At 44.8% G+C, this 22,090-nt stretch overlaps 1 protein-coding gene across 1 annotated transcript in view; it reads right to left on the reverse strand.

Moving 5' to 3' along the window:
• LOC138447847 (potassium channel subfamily T member 2-like) overlaps positions 1 to 22,090 on the reverse strand; it is a 1,314,520-nt gene that overhangs the window by 106,521 nt on the left and 1,185,909 nt on the right. Inside the window, exons 22-23 of the mRNA XM_069604273.1 lie at positions 17,678 to 17,749; positions 11,805 to 11,939 (exon numbers count right to left, since the gene is read on the reverse strand). Of these exons, the coding sequence (XP_069460374.1) occupies positions 11,805 to 11,939; positions 17,678 to 17,749 (207 nt within the window). The remainder of the gene's footprint in view (positions 1 to 11,804; positions 11,940 to 17,677; positions 17,750 to 22,090) is intronic.

Consider the following 22,090-nt stretch of genomic DNA (forward strand, 5'->3'; position numbering starts at 1 on the left):
AATGGATGCCAGTGCACCAGGCACAGGGCAAGCGCAAGCTTACAGCACAAGGAACCTGAAAATTCCTGAACACTTCACCACCAAAGAGCCTGCATGCCAGCCTTTAGCTCCAGAAAAGGGTCTTTGCCTTACATGGTAGTGCCATTTTATCCATTAACTGATCTCAAAGCTGCAGACAACTGCAGACCTGGCTTTGAGCTCATTAGGGAGCCTCACTGCAGTGTACACCCTCTTTTGGTGCCGCCTTTTTCACCGCGGGCCGGTTCGGCGTGCCCATTTCCACGCAGGTGCCTTTCTGGTACAGCTGATTTGGCGTGAGTAACGTATGGACGTGGCTAACATTACAGGCACGTCTCTCCTCCCTCACGCCAAATTCAAAACCATAATTATTTTCAAATGCAGCACGTTGACCGGTACTGTTAACGTGTTGCATTTGACAAGAATTGTGAGTGTGGGTTGCACCTTTTTGTTTTGAAAATCATGTCTCCAGTGTAATAAAAGACAACCCTTTCCCTGTTGGTGGGGTAGATAGACTTGAGGATTTGTTTTCCCATATGAGCTGGGAGCCCTAGTATGTTAAGTGAAGGGGCCAAATGTTTAACGCGCGCGGGATAAATCCCATCAATGTATTTTGTAGGGGTGTACCGAATTTCGGCTTCGAGTAAGTATTCGGCCGAATTCCGGCTGAAAAAAAGCTATTTGGCTCTTGCCGAATACTTTGACATTCTCATTTGAATACAATGCAACATGAACTCAGAAAGGCACAACTGAATAGAATTAGACCAGACAAATTGCTATCACACAGCTGAAAAATATCTTATATTGTAATCTGCTCTTTAGGGCATGTTTTTTTACCGATTCTGGTTATTCTTTTATACTTAGCCTGTAACAATACAGGAACATCTTTTCTTTTGGTGAATGTTTATATGCAATGTGCAGTTTATTCAATTTGAAAAGACAAACTGAAAGAAATGGGCATAGATACTTTCAGTTCCTGTCATGCCACTTCCCATTGCGTATGTCATAGCCCCCCCTATTATTTTTTTAAGGACTTGAGTCCTGAGTTTAACATTATCTGATATTTTATCAGGAATGATACGGTGCATATGTTTATGTATTGGCGAGAAAGAGTGGCTAAGATAAGTGAAAAGGGAGCAGCATTTGTTTGGGTGGGGTGAATAGTTGTGAGATGGAGTTCATGCATTTCAGATTTCCTCTTGACTTGTGTCCTGCATGAGCCGACATGAACCATTTTATACATTTCTATATGAGCTGCAAAGAAGTTTCGAAACTCGACCGCATCGACTTTGCAGCTGGATAGAGAGTGCATCTGATTCCCAGAGGCAGTCCTTTTGCATCTGTGAAGACTCCTACTTTAACTGGCACTGAATATGCAGCAATCTTCTGTATATTTGGTCCATCTATTTTGGTTAAATCTGCTTTATTTCTGGCTTTTATGTTTTAAATAAAGATGCTACATTCATTACAATGAAGAGAAATAAAAGTATAGAAAGCATATAAAATGGTGCTTTATTTGTTTTTTTAATAAGCATGTTTTTTTGAAGTTTGGAACGTGATTTATTAAATAAAGCAACTATTCAGCTTCATATTCGGCTTTGGCTGAATAGTTGACAAACTATTCGGTATTCGGCCGAATACTAAATATGCTATTCGGTACAGCCCTAGTATTTTGTGTGTGAGCCGGCATCCACACGTGACAGGTTATGCATGGCAGTGTAATAATTCCAGTTTTGGGCAGTTTCAGTTTTCTAACAGTTAGCTGAGCGCCTTGCATTAAAGTGCACTGTACTCTGCAGAGAAAGATAACAGTGCAGACAAAAAGCAGGTTAACATACTAGATACTGCCACTACCAGAATGCATCTGTGAGTTAACTGTAAACCCAGAACTGAAAACTGGTGTAGTGGCGAACCGGGAAGCGATGTTTTCAGAACCAGAGGATGGCATAGATTGGACCGCACCTGTTCCATTAGGATGGTGCTTGCAGTGTTTGTGCCAGCTCCCTGGCACTGTGAAACCCGAACCATTAGGCGACAATGTGCCGCTTTAGTTTAGGTTGCAGATCAAGTGCTGCGGTGGGCATGAGAACGCAGGACCCTGAGACGTTCGGAATTCCAGGCGCAGGGAAGGGGGCTCCTGTGGAGAAAAGACATATATAAAAAAAAAAAAGAATTCAGCATTCCTGCTGCCAAAAGATCCCGCTGCGAAACGTCCCAGTGCCGAACTGGGCGTGACAAAATGGGCACGCCCAAACGTCTCCTGCGCCGAAGCAGTTGCGGCGAATCAGCCCGCGCCGAACTGGCCGCACCAAATCGTACTGCTCGGCAGTGCAGCGGTGACACGTTTGTTGTTGGAGCTAGGGAAAAATCGATCTCTTCTTTCACTTTTGTCTTTTCGCAAGAAAAGTCATGTTTGCATGGTCTGTTCGCGAGCACAATGATGCTCCTTTGAGAGGTCGAATGAACATTGTATTTTTGATTTATTTAATGTGTTATAGTTTAGACATAAACTTTACACATAAAAAATAAAGAACTACAATAATTAACATGTGTCATCATTGCACTTGACATGAAATAGAAAGTAGCAATCACTGGAGCAAAGACAGACAAGCAGATCATAATAATATGGAGAATTCATCAGCTCTGCTCAAGCTAAGGTCTAGGAATGAACATTGGAGGTGTGTCACGAGAATAGCAACCCGGTCAAAGTATTAGGAGGGAGGTACAGGGGTAGTTTGACTTGAGGAAGGAGCTGGTGATGCTGGCGGGATACCGGCAAACTGTAATACCGTTCCCACCACTTGGTCTGAAGGAATTACTGGCAGATTCCAAGTGGCAGCAACGCAGGAAAATCCCCATTACATGGAGCCCCACAGGACTCCATGGCGGGATGTGCTGGTATTACCGGCACCGGTGCTATCAGGCCGGTAATACCTGCAGTTTTCTGCTGGTAAGGCGCTGTATATAAGCTTGTTAGTTGGCCGGCCAACTTGTAATGAGGCCCATTAGAAACATGTGAACTGTTTAGCACATGGATCTGCTATAGGGATAAGATGACTACTGGGCCTGGCTGTAGGCGAATGTGGGCGCCTTGGTGGGCTCTGGGATTCGCTGCCACAGCCTTAGGTCAAGGCAAGCGGCCCATGGAGCTGCTAAAGGGGTACAGTGGCCGCTGGGTCTGGAACAGCAGCTTCTTTGGGTGCCTTCATGGACCCCAGCGGGCCTGGGTCATGTCTGAAGAGTCCCCATGAGGTCATCGCAGTGACCACACTGATGACATCATTTATAATGTGGGGAACTACCTGTTAAAGTAAACATTCAGAGTGCTCTAGTTTGCGGTGATATTATCACGTAGTAAGTGATCCCATGGGGATGCCATATGTGGCGTAAACTGTGATGTCATCAGTGTGCTCACGGGCTGCGCAACGGTGGGGGGGCTCAGATATAGGCGTGTCCATTCCATTAAACCATCACCTTAACACCACTTTGACTCACGTTTATATTTCACTGGATCTGAAGGATTTTATTGTGTTGACTTAACTGTCTTTTAACTAAAGTTGTTTGATTAAATATGTAGGCTTGGGAACTGGTGACAATCCTCACTCAGAGACCCAGCCCATACATGTCACCCAAGATCCCTGGCGTGTCCTTATGTCTGTTCTCATGGGGTTAGCAAAGGGGGTGGGGGAAGTCTGAGCTACGATTCCCATCACATCCCACACTGCGATTTTCCTGGGTTTGTTTCCCTACCCGGTTGCAATAAACTAATTTAGCTTACCTGTCTCTTAACTAAGATTTTGTTTTCACAGAGGTTCGTGGCTTTTGTGATGCTATATCTTATAATGACCAATGGGTCATGGCCTATGCATAGCCCCCTTCCTTGTTTCCCTTCCCGGTGAATATGCTTTACGGGATTGTAAGGCTGGCTTAGGAGCAACATTTCTTGTTTCCCTTCCCGGTGAAGATGGTTTACGGCATCGTACGGCTTGCTTAGAAGTAACATTTCTTGTTTCCCTACCCGGTGAACATGGTTTACGGCATTGTAAGGCTTGCTTAGAAACAACATTTTTGGTTTCCCTGCCCAGGCAACATGGTTTACGGCATTGTAAGGCTTGTTTAGAAGCAACATTTCTTGTTTCCCATTGTAAGGCTTGTTTAGAAACAACATTTCTTGTTTCCCTACCCAGAGAACATGGTTTATGGTGTTGTTAGCAGGCACCATCTCGCAAAAACCATCTGGAAAAGTACTATCAACTGATGCAGCACACATTTGGAAACTTTTGGAATGCTACCTTTCTTCACCTTCACCTTTCAGGTCCATTCACCTCTCATACATTTTTTGTTTCCCTTCCCGGTGAACATGGTTTATGGCTTCGTCGGCAGACCACAAATCCACAAACTTTGACTTTTGCTGTAATCCGGGGAAAGTGATGGGGTGTCCAAATGTCATGTAGCCAGCAATGTTTGGAGGATCGTAACAGACAACTATGCAACATTTGGTGTAGATTGGTGGAGCAGCGTGGGATTGAATAAGGAGCAATGCTTTGCCACAAATCCCGCCGCAAATACATTTTGACTTTTATATCTATAGAATAGTGGCAAACAAGTGACTTCAATTATTTTGCCACATTGACCTGGGTATAGTATTCCATATCCGCAACACCAGCTGTGTACAGTGAAAGCAAATCAGTGGGGATTGACAAATCCCTTTTTAGGAAAAGAAAATCAGCAATAACTACATGTCCCATAATTCCCCTCTTGTCAAAATCCAAACCTGGACTGGATCAAGGAAGTGAAATTATGGATGCAGGTGGGTATTGATCATACAAAAGACCCAGTCAGGTCACCTACGCTGGAATACATGTCCCTGGACCAGGCTGTCCTAACCCTATTTAAAACCCAACAAGAAAGGGACTACATTGTAAAGCCAGAACAGACTAGCAAAACGTGCTTACAGATTTGGAATCAGGAAGAAAAAGGGGCGACCGGGGCAACCACATGAGTGTTTTCCACCTCCCAAAAGGTGTAGTTCAAGGGACCATACACCACTCGTCCATTCAATACCCAGTGTGGCCGCAAGAAGCCCAGTTCCCACCCATACACACAGATAGCGTCCCACCTCCTTCCGAAACTACCAGGAACACTGGGGAGAAGAGAACTCCTGCATCCCTCAGAATTGCCAGCACAAAGGGGACAGAACCACATGCAACCCCTCTCCATTAAAAGGAGAAAAGTACTAGCGCTGCACTAAACGAAGGAGAAATGTGTTTCCAAGCCCCCCGACCCGTCAGGAGGAATGCCCAATAGATACCCTGAGGGTGTTTGGCACAGGAGGTCACCATCACAAAATTCTGAGGAGATAAACTCTCCAGACTGAGGCAGGGGAAGCGAACAACATCTCTTTCCCAGCCTGCAACAAGCCTGCAACAAGCACAGACTAAAGTGGGATTGAAGATGGCGGCTCCTCAACTTGAAGACTTCCCCCACATACTCAGGACTGAAAAGCATCCCTGCCATGGAGCATGCCCAGATGGGCATGAGACCCTGGGGCCAATCAGATGGAAGAGATTTAGTCCAAGCACTATAAAAGGGCCAACCCCCACGACAAGAGTGGAAGGGAGTTTTGTGGTACAGAGAAGTCAAATTGCGGTATTAAAGAGCAATAAAATTGTTGAAACAGTGAGGAAGATTGCTGGGCTCGATGCAAGACTTGGAGAGGACAGGCAAGGGTTAAGACTAAGAGAAAAGAGTAGAGGTGAAGTTAGTGCCTAGAAGCATTGCGAAAAGGAAGGAGACTGAGGTCCTGACCAAAAAGGGGGATGAACCTAGTCAAGAAAAGGGCTGATTAAGCAAATGAAGAGGTCTGTGAGCAAGAAACGACCTCGATGAACACGTCTCTGGCCCATGTTATGTTATGATGATCTATACCGCGCACCGCTTCCACCTAGGGGCAGACTCCAGGCACTTGCGTGGCTCTGCAAGAGAGGGGCTTGGGGGGGTTAGTGGGGTTAGGGTGATACAATAGGTTCAGAACCAGGAGGAACTGGCGTCTGTTAGCGTTGTCTTGCATGTGGGAGCTGGTTCGGGAGGTACCGCGTGTTGTAACCGTATGGGTGGGACACAGTGCCACAGACGTGTGCTAGTGCTTGTGTTAGGTGTGCGTTTCATCTGATGTTAGGGTGGGGTGAACGGCTGTGCACACTGGTTAGTGGTATCTATAAGAGGTCCCGAGTCACGGATGACTGTTCAGTGTCTTGTTGCATTGTATTGGTGTGCATTTGTGTAGTGTCGATGGATTTATGGACCGTGTGCAATGGGAAGTCCGAGCAGGAAAGGAGAGAGGCCCTGCCAAGAGGAAGAGAAGGCAGAGGCCCTGAACACGGAAAAAGAGGATACCCCCCAAGAAGAGTGCTGAGCATAAAAGGGGGAAACCCCTGATTTTGCAGAAAGAGAAGGCCCCGGGAAGAAGGCAGGAGACGTCAACCAAGGATGCGAAGAGAGGACAAGGTCCCCTGGGGACTAACCCAGCAAAGAAGATCATAAAGTATTCTTGTTAGGTATCGGGTAACCCTATATACAACCCCAACTATACGACCCACTAAATAAAAGACCTAGAACTGCGCATCTGCGTTGCATGATTTCTTGTGTCTTACCACTAAACATGCACGTGTGCAATATGCAAGTAGCGTGCGTTGCCAAAACCAAGTGCATTTCTTTATTTCTAAATTGTTTCATATTGTGATGAACACCTATTTGTTTATGCCGGCAGCACACACTGAAACACAACCGTGACGGGGCAGTAATGTAGAGGCAGCAATGACGAGCCGGGACGAGGAACCTGGCATGTCGTTCAGTAATAACAGCCTTATAGGTGCACCCCTCGAGCAGAGCCGACTGCCAGGGGAGCGTGTGCACAGGGCCCTTCTGGACTCTACGTTGCTACACTACCCTCCTCCTCCCCTGTTGCCCCTACCCCCAGTGGAGTAACTTTGCTGAACATGTTGGGGGGGACATGACATCTGATGAAAAGGTGCCCCAGCCAAATGAATGGGTCCAAAATGGTGTGCCATGAAAGTTGGGGGGGACAAACACCCCTGCCCCCCCACCCCCTTAAAATTACACCCATGCCCCCCCCCCCGCCTAACTGCAGGTTGTCTGCCGGCTTCTGCTCCAAGTTCAGGAGGAGGCAATGGTGATGACTGACATGCCCACTTCCTCATGCCAGCCGCAAAGGTTTCACATGCCAGCAGGACTCTGTTTGCTATCTATCTACAGGTGACCAGCATGTGAAGCTCCCTATCCGATTACTAGTCTCTTTTGTAATTCATAACAGCAGAGAAAGAATTGTGTTTGGCGCCCTCTGCTGGCTGACGCCTGGGCCGCAGAGACGTCCTTCAATTCGTTTTTGCATCGATGCCAATAACAAGAGGCCACTCTATGTCTGCTTAAACTGCGCGGAATGAACCTCAGGACTTGCTGGGCTTAGACAGCCCTTCTATCGGATCCATAGTCATAGTTGGACCGGATGTCGGTATCGGCCGCCCTTATTTCAGAAATCTTCTAAATTCAAGGGAATTGAAGCATAATAGATACCAAAGACCGCTGTTAACCATCAGGTTTATTTATTTTGCAATTTATAAAGTGAACCCAACACGTAGGCATCTGGGCGCTATACTTAGTGAACAATACAATGGATACATAATTACACATATGCCGACGATACCCAAGTCCTCCTCCCTCTCACCGGAGACTATGACCAAGTCACAGAAGCTCTCCTACAGATATATGCCACCATCCAAACCTGGATGGCTATTAATGGTCTTTGTTTAAACGGTGATAAAACCGAGATCATCATCCTAGCCCCCAAGGAAATTCTATCCAAACTCGGCCCCAACTACACTCATGTCACCATCGACAATACTAACATAGCTGTTTCCACATCTGTGAAGACCATAGGCGTCTACCTAGACTCTACACTCTCAATGACAAGACATGTCTGCACCATCTCCTCCGCCTCTGCGCTCACCACCAAACTACATATGACATAAAACTCTTCCTAACCTCTCAAAACTGCCTCTCCATCGCCAGAGCCATGATAGGGGCTGGACTTGACTACTGCAACGCCCTCCAGGCAGGCACCTCAACAAAAAACATGAACAGGCTCCAAATAGTGCAAAACAACGCGCTCCGTGCTGCCCTTCACATCCCCAAAGCTGACCATATATCTCAGGCCAGACGTAATGCCCACTCGCTCCCAGTCAAGGAAAGAATTAACTTCAAAATCCTCACCCTCACACACAAATTCATCAATCTCGCTGCCCCATCCTACCTATCAGAAACCATAACCAAGAACTCCTCCGACCGTCCCAAAAAAAGCCACCATGCGAACCAACTCAGCATACCCACCATAAAATGAGCCAAAGCCGGCAGCATTGGCTTCCCCCACATAGCACCTAAGCTTTGGAACGCCCTCCTCAACTCACTCAGAGCAGAACCCTCTCTGTACTCCTTTGGCAAATCCCTCAAAACCCCACTATTCACATAACCCCACTACACATTCCCAGCACCCTAGCAAGCCTCTTCCCTTTTAACTTTAAGGTGTATTGCAATTCAAGCTGTCTGTAATGCAATTTCTATGTAACCGAAATATGATCCAAAAATGCAAATTACCATGTAACCACTAAGCCTTTCTCTGTTACCAGCAATGTACATCTGTAACAGCGCCACGAGGCCCTAGGGCTGTTGTGCGCTTGAAAAATCGCTTATGACGTCATCTTAGGTGACATTCATCCTTATTTTAGATACTGTACAGTTTTGCTGATCATAGCTTATTTTCGTAGTTATTACAAAATTATTGTGACATTGACATTGATGCAAAAACGAATTGAGGAAGTGCCTTGAGGAAGACCTTTGAAAGGTCAAAACATGTTGCCTGTTCAATAAAACATCCAGCATTTAATTAGGAGTAGGGGTTTTTGTGACTATCAAATCACATAGAATTGTATTGGTTTGTGGTGCAGGTGGACAGTTTTGTCATTATACAATTGGCCTTTTGTAAGGGTTTGGGTCTGAGCCTCTGCTTGCCTGCACTTGTTTTGTGTTTTGAACAGTTGCCTTCAGGAATCGAAGGATCTAATATGCATGACTAAGATGTGGTAGTCAGCTCACCCAGGTTGTGTAAAACCAAGTTAGAATAGTCTCAAGTATGGCAAAAGGCCAATTGTTAGGAGCGCAGTGATGGCGTGTCCTATTTCTGTGCCCACAACCATGCATACGTCGTCTTCTGAGCATAAAACCCAGGCATGGCCACAGACAACAATATAGGGTCCCCTGGGTACCAGCTGTTCTGGGCCTGGCATCCCGAGCTGCCAACAAATGGTGGTACCAGCCACTGGCACCCCCATGGCGCACTGACATCCAGAAACTCCACCCTGAACCCAAAGCCATCCTCGTGCCACTACGTGGGCCCCACGCCAGGCCTCAGCATGGCAAAGGCTCACTTAAGTGGCAGGTGCTAGATGAGACCCTCTGGCCACGGTGTGTGTGTGTGCACGTGAGTGCACGTGAGTGCCCGCGCATTGGAGACTAGCACAGCTATGTTAGATGTCTTGCCACCCCTCAGAGATACTCCAATAAGACTGGATAAGCTTTACTGCAGTGGGGATCGGCCTGTGTGAAACCATGTCTTCCTGTCTGGGTAGATGTGCTGGGATTGGTTAGGAGCTTTTCACCTCTGCCTCACTAGACATGGGTTCTGGTCCATCCTTCAGAACAGATCTGCCAAAATCTTGGTTCTGGAGGTCAGCAAAGTCTTTTTTTAATTCGTTTTTTTTAATTATTAGCAATTTTTGCAGGTTTATAATGATATTACCGAATTACTACATTATGTCTAAAGTCATAATGTCGAAAAAGAAAAGTCGAAAAAAAAATTCGAATGTCTTTTTTTGTTTATTTTTTGTTTGAAATGGCGGGGATTCCCCCCCAAACCCCCTTTTTTCAAAAAATGTTTTTGTTTTACCCCTTTTTTTAGTTGCGGAACCCAAAATAAACATATAAATAAAAAAAGAAAACATTTGAAAAATACATTTTCGACATTTTTTTTTCGACATTATGACTTTCGACATGTTTTCAACTTTTTCACTGCACACCATTTTTGAATTATACACCACTCTACAGATACAATATACAGTCAACATGTTTTAAGAAGCCCACTACCTCCCCCCGTAAAGAAAAGTATAAACAGAGCTAGTACATATCTTCTCAAAAAAGACCATTGACTTCTTCCGACGATAAATCATTCTTTCCATGTCAGCCAATGTTAACATTTCGTCCATCCAAACATTCACCTCTGGAGACAGTCTTGACTTCCATCCTCTTCATATCAATTGTTTAGCCCCCGAGACACCTCTAAATAGCCATTTTCATTGTGAGGTGCTTAGATCATTCAGTAATTCAGTGATGAACACTAAGAATTAATGTATTCAAATCGCACTCCGAGATCTGTCCTAACACATTGTTAAAAATGATGCAAAGTCTTCTCCCGAATCACTCACTCTCACACACTCCCAGAGCATGTGTTCCAGGGTGCTCACTCTGTGAACGCAACCCCAACATTCACTCTTATCAGAGAGACCTCTCTTATGCAATCTCTCAGGCATCCAATACACCCTATTTAGGATCTTAATCTGACGCGATCTTGTGCGCGTGGCCATGAGTCCACACCTCTTTACTCATTAACGTCCAGTACAGTGCAGCACCTTGAGAATGGGGGCAATGTGCGTGACCATTATAAGACCCGTGATGAGGCATGTAGGGCTCTGCTGGAAGTAGGGTGTTGGCAACATCCAAGAGTGATATGACCAGTGCTCGGACAACTGTTCCGAAACTTGCGGTATGGATGAATGGCAATACTTAGCGGAGGAGCGTGAGTTGTCCCTCATTTAGTGGAACTCACCATATACTCATTGACTAAGGGAGAAGGAAACACTGAAATATACCTGAGACCATTTAAGTGAACACTTGGCTTTTCCACTGGCTGTCTCGTTGTGGAGACCCTTAGCGTCTCAACTACTGATCTCGAAGCCTCTTTTTTCCTGGGAGTCTCCAAATCAGCACCTGGCCTGCCATAAGGAGTCTTAGTCTCACTAAGTCTCAATTAGAGACTAGTTAGAGGCTAACCATTGCCAGAAGATTCAGGAGAGTACATTCCCAAACACTACTCTGTGAGCAGAATGTTGCAGTGAGATAACCTTGTACTCTGTATCCTTACTCTATTTCTATCCTGATGGCTTTAAATATCCATAGTTTGACTTTATCATATTTGTTTAATTTTTTATAGCTCTAAAAGGCAATATTTTGATAATGATAACCTAAGTCCCTATTCATTTCATAATGATAAGCTAAGTCCCTGTTTATTTATGAGATTGCATTAATGTGTTATGTTGTGGTCTGAGTGAGCAACCCCACCTTCTAAGGCCATCAGCCTTAGTGTTCAGCCGTGCTACCAAATAGCGTACCTGGTGTGTGCTTGTACATCCCTTATTTGATTTTTAGAATTAAAGTTGAAGATTCTGGGAATTTGAAAACTTGAAGGGGACCCCCTTTAGCCCACCTGAAACGAACTCCGCCTCTCTGGGCCTTTTAATCCAGCCATAATGGGAGTTATCTCTGTGTGCTGGTTCAAACCCCTTACATCCTGCACTAGTCAGTTGTTGGGTCTTAAGCTCCCTGCACTATGCCTTGGCCAGCAGGACTGGAGGGACCCCCCTGACCCCTCCCTACTATACCGGAAGAGGGTCTGCACGTTGACGATGGTCTTGGCGTCCGCCATGTAGTCCTCTTCGGCTATCATGGAGCTCTCCTTGTCCACCACAACCATGTTGGCGGCAAAGGTCACGCCGCATCGCAGGAGGTCGTCCAGGCTGGATAAGGAAACATGTTACATAGGATGAGTTCAGAGCGGGAAAGGTTACAGGGGATTGGGTAGAGGAAGTAAGGGGTTATGGGAAAGCATGGGACGGAAGACAACAAAAGGTGGATTGGGAAGCCAGGGTTGAAATAGTGTGACAGAGTCAAGATGGAGCATTAGTTATCACAGAAGTAATACACAATCAGACAATTTAAAAGTCTCTCCCATCAGTCACAGTGTCTTTTGCATTGCAAGGCAAGGGGGAGGCTGCTGGGACCAGGATTTACTAAGGTCTGAGTGCACATCACAAATAAATATGTATCTAATGGACCAACGTTTGATGACAGTTGCTTTTCTCCAGTACTTGGAATTTAGTCACCCCTAATGCTTCTGGGTTGTCCAATATCTTGGTTGCACCCTCATAGCAACAAGCAATATTGAGCAAAATAGAGCTTACTGAATACCTTTTAGTTTGATCATTACAGCAATACCAGGTATGGTGAAGGGACCCTTGAGGGGGGACCACATACCCTCAACTTTATATGCCTCGTGTTATCGTGCAGGGTATCCAGTTATAATATCGAAAAAAAAGTCGAATGCAAAAATGTCGAGAAAAATAATGTAAAAAAAAAAACAATGTGTTTTTTTTAATTTGTATGTTTTTTTGGGGTTTAGGTAGTAAAAATAAATGGGGGGTTGGGGAGAACACCCCCATTAAAAAATGTTTTTTTTGAAAAACAATTTCGACATTTTTTTTTAATACATTATTTTTTTCGACATTTTTGCAGTCGACATTTTCACTATAAAGCATCGTGCAGTATTTATCACACCCTATTTTATCCTCTCGTGCCTGGTCTCTGTAATATTTTGACATTACTCGTGTTCCTGTAACTTTACTGAACCGTGCATGACAGATGTCTGCCCCCTTTTCCTCTGAGGATGTTTTGGACTACAGCTCCCATCTGCCCCAGTCAGCATAGTCAATGGTGAGAGATCATGGGAGTCCTAGTCCAAGCCCTATGCAGGGCTACAGGTTGCAGACACTGGTGTATGGTATACATAAATAGCAGGTGTTTGGCAGCAGGCTTTAGGCTTGTGATAACACACTAGCGCGCGTCTTTCTTATTGTGTTTGTGCTAATATAAGCGAGACTCTTCCTTGAGTTATGCTAAAGAAATGTAGATCATTGAGTGGTGGGGGAGGGCAGGTCAATACATTTTATGGGCCATGGAAAGTGGACCTGTTGTGGAGCAGACACTGAAGACTCATATTAAGGGGTTCTTTGAAAATGACTTTTACTTATGGAGTGCTTTAAGATGGATTCCTCTGCCTCTAGGCACTGAAATAGAGCGTGTTGTCATTACCCAGTTTAATGGTACTCAATCTACTTCCCTCAGAGAGTGGAGGGATGAGAAGGCATTGAGGGTCCTGAACATATGACCCAGGTTCCATACAAATGTCTAAAGCACTTACTCACTGAGCTATCTTACTGTCTCTTTCTTTGGTTCTCAGTATACGTCCACCAGGCCGAGGGCGAGAAAGACAGACATGCAGGAGGCTGGAAGAGGTGGAGTCCGAAAACCAAAGAATGATGGCAGGAAATTCTGGAGCCCACACTGATAAACAGAGCATGCCCAGTCTGAAATAATAGGCCACACCCCTCTGCACGAGGAGACAGGCAACCCCGACATGTTGTAGCTTTAGAAGCCCAGGGTCCGTGTCTGAGCTGGCGAGAACAGTAGTGGGGGAAACCGACATTCTTCCCTTCCAGTTTCCAGCACCACCATTCTGAGGTTGGTGGGAAACCGACATTCTTCCCTTCCAGTTTCCAGCACCACCATTCTGAGGTTGGTGGAAAACCGACATTCTTCCCTTCCAGTTTCCAGCACCACCATTCTGAGGTTGGTGGAAAGCCGACATTCTTCCCTTCCAGTTTCCAGCACCACCATTCTGAGGTAGGTGGGAGGTTTGGAGGGGAGCTGTCGAGCTTTCCATGGGCTGCTAAACTCTATCGTTGTGGGGGCAGCGTGTGCACCAGCACCACTGCGAGGATTCTTAAAAAGTCTGCCACTTTTCTGATTTAAGAAAGTGTCCTTGAGCCTTCAGTAAATCAGGAAAGGGGTGGGCCCTCTGGCAAATGCCTTAATGATAAAAGAGAATGTGTGCAGTAGATGTTTACTACACCTCAGAGGTGAAGTATTTGAGCTCCTCTTTTATTGAATGCAGAAGGTAGGGCCCCTGCAGTGCCTGCCCTGCATTACTGATGATCACTAGGACTGCTGTCAGGCCATCAATCAGGGTCATGCAGGAGCAGAGGCTTTCATGTCAGTGCACCATATTTCTCAGAATATGGTTGTAGAGGAGGTCCCAGATATGGCCTGCACCCCTGCTCCACATTTCGAGATGCCATCAAAGTACTCGCAAAGATATGTGACGTACGAGGAGCAGCTGAACCAACAGAGAGCTGCAGTGGGCCTCTGCCCTGTGTACGTTAGAAGATCGATACCTGTTGAAGTGCCCATAACCAGACAGCCCTGGGCTGCACGGTACCCAATCTGACAACCGTACCTGCCATTGGTATGAAACGATGAGTATTTACAGACTGTCCACGCGGAAACCCCGAAGGCCTTAATGGAAGGTCAATGGAAATAGACTAAGGGCCTAGGCAGCCCGGAGAACTACCAGAAGTGGCTACTGAAAGCTAGCATGCCCGTACAAGTGACTGCTAGAATAAATGTAATGGACAGAGAGGAGAGATAAAGTTAAAACGTAAGGAAACGTTGCCATGAGACAAGATGGAAGCAACCGCCCTATCGAATGTGTGTAAATAAGCTTGAAACGCAAGATGCTCAGAAATCGATACTGCCTGCAATGCTTAGTAGAAGAATAGAGCGGCAAGCGCCAACCATATATCTACCTCAATACAGCACAATGTACACGTGCGACTCCATTTTGTGAAAGCAGAAGTCTACCCAGGCAGCCAGAGGTCTAACAGGCTGAGTGTCGAAACCTAACAGAGGCCAGGGAAGAAGCAGGATCGAAACTTAGCAAAGAGAGGCTCATGCCTTGGAAATCGAGGGCAACCAAGAGAAGGGAGGTGAGCATGAGCTCACGAGACTCCAGCTTCAGAGCATGCCAGCCCGCCCGTGAAAGTCAAGATAAGAGAGGACCAAGCAGGTGGTCAAGCGAACACAGAATTAAATACACGAAAAGGTGGAAAACTAAAGCAGATTCACGGTGAACTAGCACGTGACCAGCCAGGCGCGAAGATGTACCACTGCCTGATGTCATCCAGAACCTGAGGATGCCATAGCTTTTCCTGATAAGAGACTACAGATCCGAGGCCATACCCAGCCAACTAATTGACACATAGCCCTAAACCACTGATTGATGGAAAGGAGTCAGGGTGAATCCTGGGGCACCAGGCAGCAGGGTGTCTATTCTGCATGCCGCTAATTAAAGTGGAGATTTATGTTTAGGGGTGTAACTGGCCCAATCACAAAGGACCATGTAATCTAGGGTCCTATAGACACTGTAACCAATGAGACGTCGTACTTGTGGTGATGTATAGACGCCCACCCGATAAGAGTTATCCAATCCACATGCTCTGTTACCATATACAGATATAACACCTATACTTAAGTTACCTTTCCTAACCAATTATGCTGCATGATGATTTTTTTATGGAAGTGTACGTCATTGATGACGAAGTTTTCCCATAAAAGAGGCTGTTGTACTGAAGTTCGGGGAAGTCGGGCGAGACAGGTGTTTGTGATGCTGCTGATCTCCATAAACTGATGTATGTATCATTAAACAGACTTCCCTTTGCCAATTTACTGAGTCCTGATTATTGAACCCTGCTGGAGTATGTGAATCCCACACTCTGTCCTCGCATGGTGCAGCTATCTTGTATTACTCGTTTTCGAGGGTGAGTACTGAGCAATGGGCCCACCAGTAATTTCCTCTCCTCGTCAACATGGTGCTTTTAGGAAAAGTTTTGCTCCTCCTTGGAACAACTCTTTTCTATTTTCACACATACAGCTGAATCTTATCGGCAAGAAGCAGTTTCAGTTCTGCCCGAGGCAGGGAACCAACATCGGTTAGACGGGATGTGGCCTAACAGTTTGGATAGAATTGTTCACTTTTGGGGGCAGGGGTAAGACTGATTTACATGCGGTTATTCCCCCTCTGCAATAAAATAGAAGAGGCAAAATGATGAAATGGAGCGGTACCTGTAAAAATTCTCAGTGGTAGGAGCTCTGGTCTCAGACACTTCCATCCATCCCTTACTGGTCTTTTCACAGAAGTAGAGGGGTATCAGAAAAGGCACGAGGGGGACACAAAGTGAGACGGCAGGGTGTGCAGTGAATGTATTTAGGCTGTTAGGGGCACTATCGCAGATTTCACACACTCTTGTGCCAGGGGTCATTGGGGCCCGTTAATGCCACTATTATCTAGATCTACCACTATTCTCAGTGCTCTTTCTGTTGACCTTGGATGCCATTTAAACCCAAGCATGTGTCGACCTGGCCTGAGGCCATGGACTCTATGAGACCGGACGTGTCCCTTTACGGATGCAGTTTTTCGATTCCTTGTGCCTCCAGCAGCAACACCTGCATTATGACATTATGTCTGCTCAGAGCTTGAGTCTGATCTCCAGGTTAAAAAAAAATCTGATCTGAAAAAAAAAAACATTCCAAGATGGAACATCACTTTTCCTATTTGCGCCATATTATGTGCCTATAAACATATATATACACATATATATGTTATGTTATGTTAAGTGCATTTCTAAAGTGCAGCATACACCCGAAGGTATCTTGGTGCTAAATAGAGAGAGAGCATACGGAGCAAATAAGAAAAGTGTTGTTCCATCACAGAATTATAATTTTCTTATTTTACATGGAGATCAGAATGAGGACCACAGAATACGGATCAAATAGGAAAAGTGCTGTTGCATATGGATCAAATGAGAAAAGTGCTGCTCCACCGTGGAAAGACACTTTTCTTATTTGACATGCAGTGCAGAATCATGGTGAGTATGGGGTAAATAAGAAAAATGTTGTTCCACCATGGAATTATATTTGTATTACTTTAAAGGGAGCCCACAGAATTTGGAGCAAACAAGAGAAGTGCCATTTCACAAAGGAATGACACTTTTCTAATTTTACATGCAGCGCAGAATCCGGATCACGTAATGTGAAGCAAATAAGAAAAGTGCTGTTCAACCATGGAAAAATATGTATTATTTTATATAGAGCACAGAATCTTGCCCACAGGATATGGAGCAAATAAGAAAAGTGCTGTTCCACAAAGTAATTTAATGTTTCTTATTTAACATGGAGCCCAGCATCAGGTCCACAGAATATCGATCAAATAAGAAAAACGACGATCCATCATAGAATGACACTTTTCTTATTTTATACGGATCTCAGAATTAGGCCACAAGCCTTTTTGTACGCAGCATACATGTTGCCTGTCGCGCACTCCGCGGGGGCTGGTGATTTTGTAGCGATAGAAGCGTCTTCTCACATACACAGTGGACGGATTGGTGTCATTGTAGTAAGTAAACATTATACTTGTGTTAAGCATGCAAGATACTCAGGTAAAGAGCACAGTATTATTCATTATTGTGACGTCATCATTTCTTCGCGACAGATAGTGAACTAGGCTTGGTGAACACGTCTTCTCTAAGCTGGAGTAAGCAGAGGACACCTGGCAGGGAAGGGGCGGACAGGCCTCGGTACTCACTTGTCGATCGACCCAACCATGTAGTACACCAGTGGGAACCAGCAGATCGCCTCCAGGAAATGGGCCTCTGGTCTGGAAGAGAGAAATGCCATGAACAGAAGAACTCCCATCCAGTACCCCCATGCCCCTCCCGCTGTAAGGCGTCACCATGCCCTGTCCCCCGTGCGGTGGCAAGACTTGCTGAGTCGCCAAGTTCACCTTTTGCCTTCATGCTGCATCCACCTTTCTGTCTCTGTTGAGGTAAGTGCCCTTGCCAGTCCCACTGGGGGTGGGCTCAGTGTGTTTGTAAACACTTCTGTGCAGGAAAACAACCTAATATTACACCCTCGCAAATGTCTTCTTCGCCCATAATTCTTAATTTCAGCATTTCTTACTCCTGAGTATCCTCCCCATTGCCATATAATGATTTCATACTCCTGAATATCTTCCCCATTGTCATATCATGATTTCATACTCCTGAGTATCCTTCTCAATGTCATATCATGATTTCATACTCATGAACCTCCTCCATTATCATATAACGATTTCATACTCCTGAGTATCCTCCCCATTGTCATATCATGATTTCACACTCCTGAGAATCCTCCCCAATGCCATATCATGATTTCATACTCCTGAGTATCCTCCCCAATGTCATATCATGGTTTCATACACCTGAGTATCCTCCCCAATGTCATATCATGATTTCATACTCCTGAACCTCCCGCCAATTGTCATATAATGATTTCATACCCCTGAATATCTTCCCCATTGTCATATCATGATTTCATACTCCTGAGTATCCTCCCCAATGTCATATCATGATTTCATACTCTTGAACCTCCCGCCAATTGTCATATAATGATTTCATACTCCTGAATATCTTCCCCATTGTTATATCATGATTTCATACACCTGAGTTTCCTTCCCATTGTCATATCATGATTTCATACACCTGAGTATCCTCCCCAATGTCATATCATGATTTCATACTCCTGAACCTCCCGCCAATTGTCATATAATGATTTCATACTCCTGAATATCTTCCCCATTGTCATATCATGATTTCATACACCTGAGTTTCCTTCCCATTGTCATATCATGATTTCATACTTCTGAGTATCCTTCTCAATGTCATATCATGATTTCATACTCATGAACCTCCTCCATTATAATATAACGATTTCATACTCCTGAGTATCTTCCCCATTGTCATATCATGATTTCATACTCCTGAGTATCCTCCCCAATGCATATCATGATTTCATACTCCTGAGTATCCTCCCCAATGCCATATCATGATTTCATACTCCTGAGTATCCTCCCCAATGCCATATCATGATTTCATACTCCTTAGTATCCTCCCCAATGTCATATCATGATTTCATACTCATGAACCTCCTCCATTATCATATAACGATTTCATACTCCTGAGTATCCTCCCCATTGTCATATCATGATTTCACACTCCTGAGAATCCTCCCCAATGCCATATCATGATTTCATACTCCTGAGTATCCTCCCCAATGTCATATCATGGTTTCATACACCTGAGTATCCTCCCCAATGTCATATCATGATTTCATACTCCTGAACCTCCCGCCAATTGTCATATAATGATTTCATACCCCTGAATATCTTCCCCATTGTCATATCATGATTTCATACTCCTGAGTATCCTCCCCAATGTCATATCATGATTTCATACTCTTGAACCTCCCGCCAATTGTCATATAATGATTTCATACTCCTGAATATCTTCCCCATTGTTATATCATGATTTCATACACCTGAGTTTCCTTCCCATTGTCATATCATGATTTCATACACCTGAGTATCCTCCCCAATGTCATATCATGATTTCATACTCCTGAACCTCCCGCCAATTGTCATATAATGATTTCATACTCCTGAATATCTTCCCCATTGTCATATCATGATTTCATACACCTGAGTTTCCTTCCCATTGTCATATCATGATTTCATACTTCTGAGTATCCTTCTCAATGTCATATCATGATTTCATACTCATGAACCTCCTCCATTATAATATAACGATTTCATACTCCTGAGTATCTTCCCCATTGTCATATCATGATTTCATACTCCTGAGTATCCTCCCCAATGCATATCATGATTTCATACTCCTGAGTATCCTCCCCAATGCCATATCATGATTTCATACTCCTGAGTATCCTCCCCAATGCCATATCATGATTTCATACTCCTTAGTATCCTCCCCAATGTCATATCATGATTTCATACTCATGAACCTCCTCCATTATCATATAACGATTTCATACTCCTGAGTATCTTCCCCATTGTCATATCATGATTTCATACTCCTGAGTATCCTCCCCAATGCCATATCATGATTTCATACTCCTGAGTATCCTCCCCAATGCCATATCATGATTTCATACTCCTGAGTATCCTCCCCAATGCCATATCATGATTTCATACACCTGAGTTTCCTTCCCATTGTCATATCATGATTTCATACTCCTGAGTATCCTTCTCAATGTCATATCATGATTTCATACTCATGAACCTCCTCCATTATCATATAACGATTTCATACTCCTGAGTATCTTCCCCATTGTCATATCATGATTTCATACTCCTGAGTATCCTCCCCAATGCCATATCATGATTTCATACTCCTGAGTATCTTCCCCATTGTCATATCATGATTTCATACTCCTGAGTATCCTCCCCAATGCCATATCATGATTTCATACACCTGTGTATCCTCCCCAATGCCATATCATGATTTCATACACCTGAGTATCCTCCCCAAGGTCATATCATGATTTCATACTCCTGAACCTCCCCCCAATTGTCATATAATGATTTCATACTCCTGAATATCTTCCCCATTGTCATATCATGATTTCATACTCCTGAGTATCTTCCTCATTGTCATATCATGATTTCATACTCCTGAGTATCCTCCCCAATGCCATATCATGATTTCATACTCCTGAGTATCTTCCCCATTGTCATGTCATGATTTCATACTCCTGAGTATCCTCCCCAATGCCATATCATGATTTCATACACCTGAGTATCCTCCCCAATGCCATATCATGATTTCATACACCTGAGTATCCTCCCCAAGGTCATATCATGATTTCATACTCCTGAACCTCCCCCCAATTGTCATATAATGATTTCATACTCCTGAATATCTTCCCCATTGTCATATCATGATTTCATACTCCTGAGTATCCTCCCCAATGCCATATCATGATTTCATACTCCTGAGTATCCTCCCCAATGTCATATCATGATTTCCCACTTCTGACGTTTGTTGGATACCTTTGATAGTCTTGCAAACAAGCGGGTCAGGTAGCCTCACTAGTGTCATTAATAGACTGCCTCAATCACTTTAAGAACGTGATGCACCGGGATGATGAGGGTGCTCCCGGAGTTCACAGGGGTGGAACTCTCACAGGTGGGGGCACACGCGAGACTGGTGTCTGATCACTGCAATGGAGGCTGTTATGTTTGAGGAACGACGGATGGTGGCTGCCTTCAGACACTACCATGAGCATTTGGAATTCGTACAATCAGATCCACAGTTTCACGAGAAAGCTCGTCTGTAAGGCTGTGGCATGATAAACGCTAGTGTCTATGGTTGGTGAAATGGCGATAACGATGTGTAGGTTGTATTGAAGTGTACATATTGTGAGTCATATGTCAGACATGGTGTCGTTTCATCTTTGTATCTGCACTATTGCTCCTGAAGAAGGGGAAGATATCCTCGAAACACGTTGAGCATTTGGAGGACACCTGAACATTGAAGAAGAATCTGGAAGAGATCATTTGAACTTCTTTGAGTGCTTCTGTCCTGACTTAACTGTGCATTTCTTCTATCATTCAAGTATTCAGCTGTTCAATCAGGATGAAGGTGTGCAGGGACGGGAGCGTCCATAGAATGGATAACTAGACCAGCTGTGACTAGTGTAGGAAAGCCCAGAAGCAGCAGGTCTGGACTGTGTTGAGCTCCGCGCGGCCTCCTCCTCAATGAGTCGGGTCAGGGTGGGCTAAAGTCTGGGATAACGCTGCACCGAGCACTTTGGAGACCATCTTCCCAATGAATGCAGACTCTGGGATTTTCAGACTGATCGATTAGGTGCATATATATTTAATGAGCAACATCGACTCCTTTGAGCGGGCGAGGGGAGCACGACGTCACTAGCCTCGCGCTTAAGCCCCACAGCGGAGTCCATGAATGCTAATACCGGCCGGTAGAGCAACACACTGCCTGGGGTGCCGCTCGCTCAGGACTCTGCAGGGTAGTTTCCAATAAATGCAGATTCTGCTGTTTCCCAAATGATCATGGGGGTATATATATATATTTTTATATTTAATGAGCCGCATGCCCTTTGAGTGGGCGAGCGGGGGAAGTCGGACATTGCCTGGAGCTGA

Source organism: Ambystoma mexicanum, chromosome 3q (genome assembly GCF_040938575.1).
Source record: "Ambystoma mexicanum isolate Mex_15411 chromosome 3q, UKY_AmexF1_1, whole genome shotgun sequence".
NCBI lineage: Eukaryota > Metazoa > Chordata > Amphibia > Caudata > Ambystomatidae > Ambystoma > Ambystoma mexicanum.